General features: G+C 34.1%; 1 protein-coding gene across 1 annotated transcript in view; it reads right to left on the bottom strand.

Annotated features, from left to right (window-relative positions):
* Window positions 1-696: 696 nt before the first annotated feature.
* The window catches only part of LOC105558769, a 3,393-nt gene continuing 2,690 nt past the window's right edge, over window positions 697-1,399 (bottom strand). The window contains exon 6 of the mRNA XM_012006668.1: window positions 697-1,288. Within this exon, the coding sequence (XP_011862058.1) occupies window positions 1,196-1,288 (93 nt within the window). The 3' untranslated portion in view covers window positions 697-1,195. The remainder of the gene's footprint in view (window positions 1,289-1,399) is intronic.

The raw sequence follows: 1,399 nt of genomic DNA, 5'->3' as shown, positions 1-1,399 counted from the left end.
AATCACTGACTATTGTTAATTTAAACCTTGCGTTTGATTCACCAAACCTTTGACACATGTTTTCACATTATAATTTAATTAGAATTAAGGTTGCGATATCTACGATCTCTTAAATTGTTACTCAATGGCATTAAAGTTTGCTCAAATTTAGCACGCATACTATTAATATTTCATCTCCGTCCTCTGGTCGCTCAATCTTGTGACGGACAGAAGTCCTGAACAACATTCATTAAACATTCTTGAAAAATAATAGAGTAATTCAAAAACAGACTGAAGGAGGAGGAGACAGCGAGAAATTAAAGACAAGCGTAAGAATAGTAATTTAATTCTTGTCGAATATGTAATACAAGAATCATAATATATTATTTATATGTCATACGTATTAAACACCATCGAGCGTGCCGTCCAGGCCACGCATACTGAGCAGTCGTATTTCTGTGCAATATTTAAGAAATGTTTCGTTTATACCAATAATCAGTTTAGCTCTCGTTTTGTGGAAGATCGAAATAAATGGTGCGTCGTGAAAGCTTTAACTTTACAAACGCGAAAAATTAACACTATTAACACGCATTGCGCAGAATATTTAAGCGTGCTATATAATTATTGAGAAAAGAGTAGAGTTCGTATTTATTAAAATTGATAATTATCTGTAAAACTGATAATTATAAAAAGATGTTAGAATAGCAACCGAATTAATTAATCACCTGACTGTATTCATTTAATCGATCTGGCCTCCCCGCAAAATAAACACATCAAAATAAACTCTATCGTATGATCACTTACTTGTATTATTATTGTCATTCGATTACTTTGTACCGCCTAACTCTTTACATATTTAACGAAAGGCGAACTCGCGTTATAGTGCAGTCTTAAAGTTGATCATTGTGAAAATGAAGAAATCTAAAGATTAGTTAGATACACTCTTGCAGAGAGTTAATTGGTCGAGACGTGCAGCGCATGAAAGAGAGACAAAGTTCCGTGTAGGACTATTAGGAAGTAGGAAAAAAGTGAGAAAAACGATATGAGGGACACCATTGAGATAAGAGAATAAGAATTTAGAGACATGCTTGGAGTGAGGTGCTGGAGGATGATATCGAGGGATGGGGATATCTAAAGGCTGAAGCTAGGAGGTCAAGGCTCTGGACTGTAGACCTGTGTCGGAATGAATAAATTATTTAATAATATCTACAACTCTTTAAAAATGTGAATATTCTATAGCATTGTTTGATTCCAGTGTATTGCTCACTTCTACCATGATAACCATGTAGGTCGTAACAGTTTTCAAAATCTGTAACAAGAAAAGTGTAAATATGACGCATTATAATGTGATCGGGTTCCAATTATCGAACATAATTTCTATATCACAAAATGTGATTATACAGGGTGTCCTGAAATTCGT

This window comes from Vollenhovia emeryi, unplaced genomic scaffold (assembly GCF_000949405.1).
Source record: "Vollenhovia emeryi isolate VEMERY1.0 unplaced genomic scaffold, V.emery_V1.0 DF939314.1, whole genome shotgun sequence".
Classification (NCBI taxonomy): Eukaryota; Metazoa; Arthropoda; class Insecta; order Hymenoptera; family Formicidae; genus Vollenhovia; species Vollenhovia emeryi.
The sequence above is the reverse complement of the archived record's forward strand: the minus strand, read 5'-3'. Positions and strand labels throughout refer to the sequence as shown.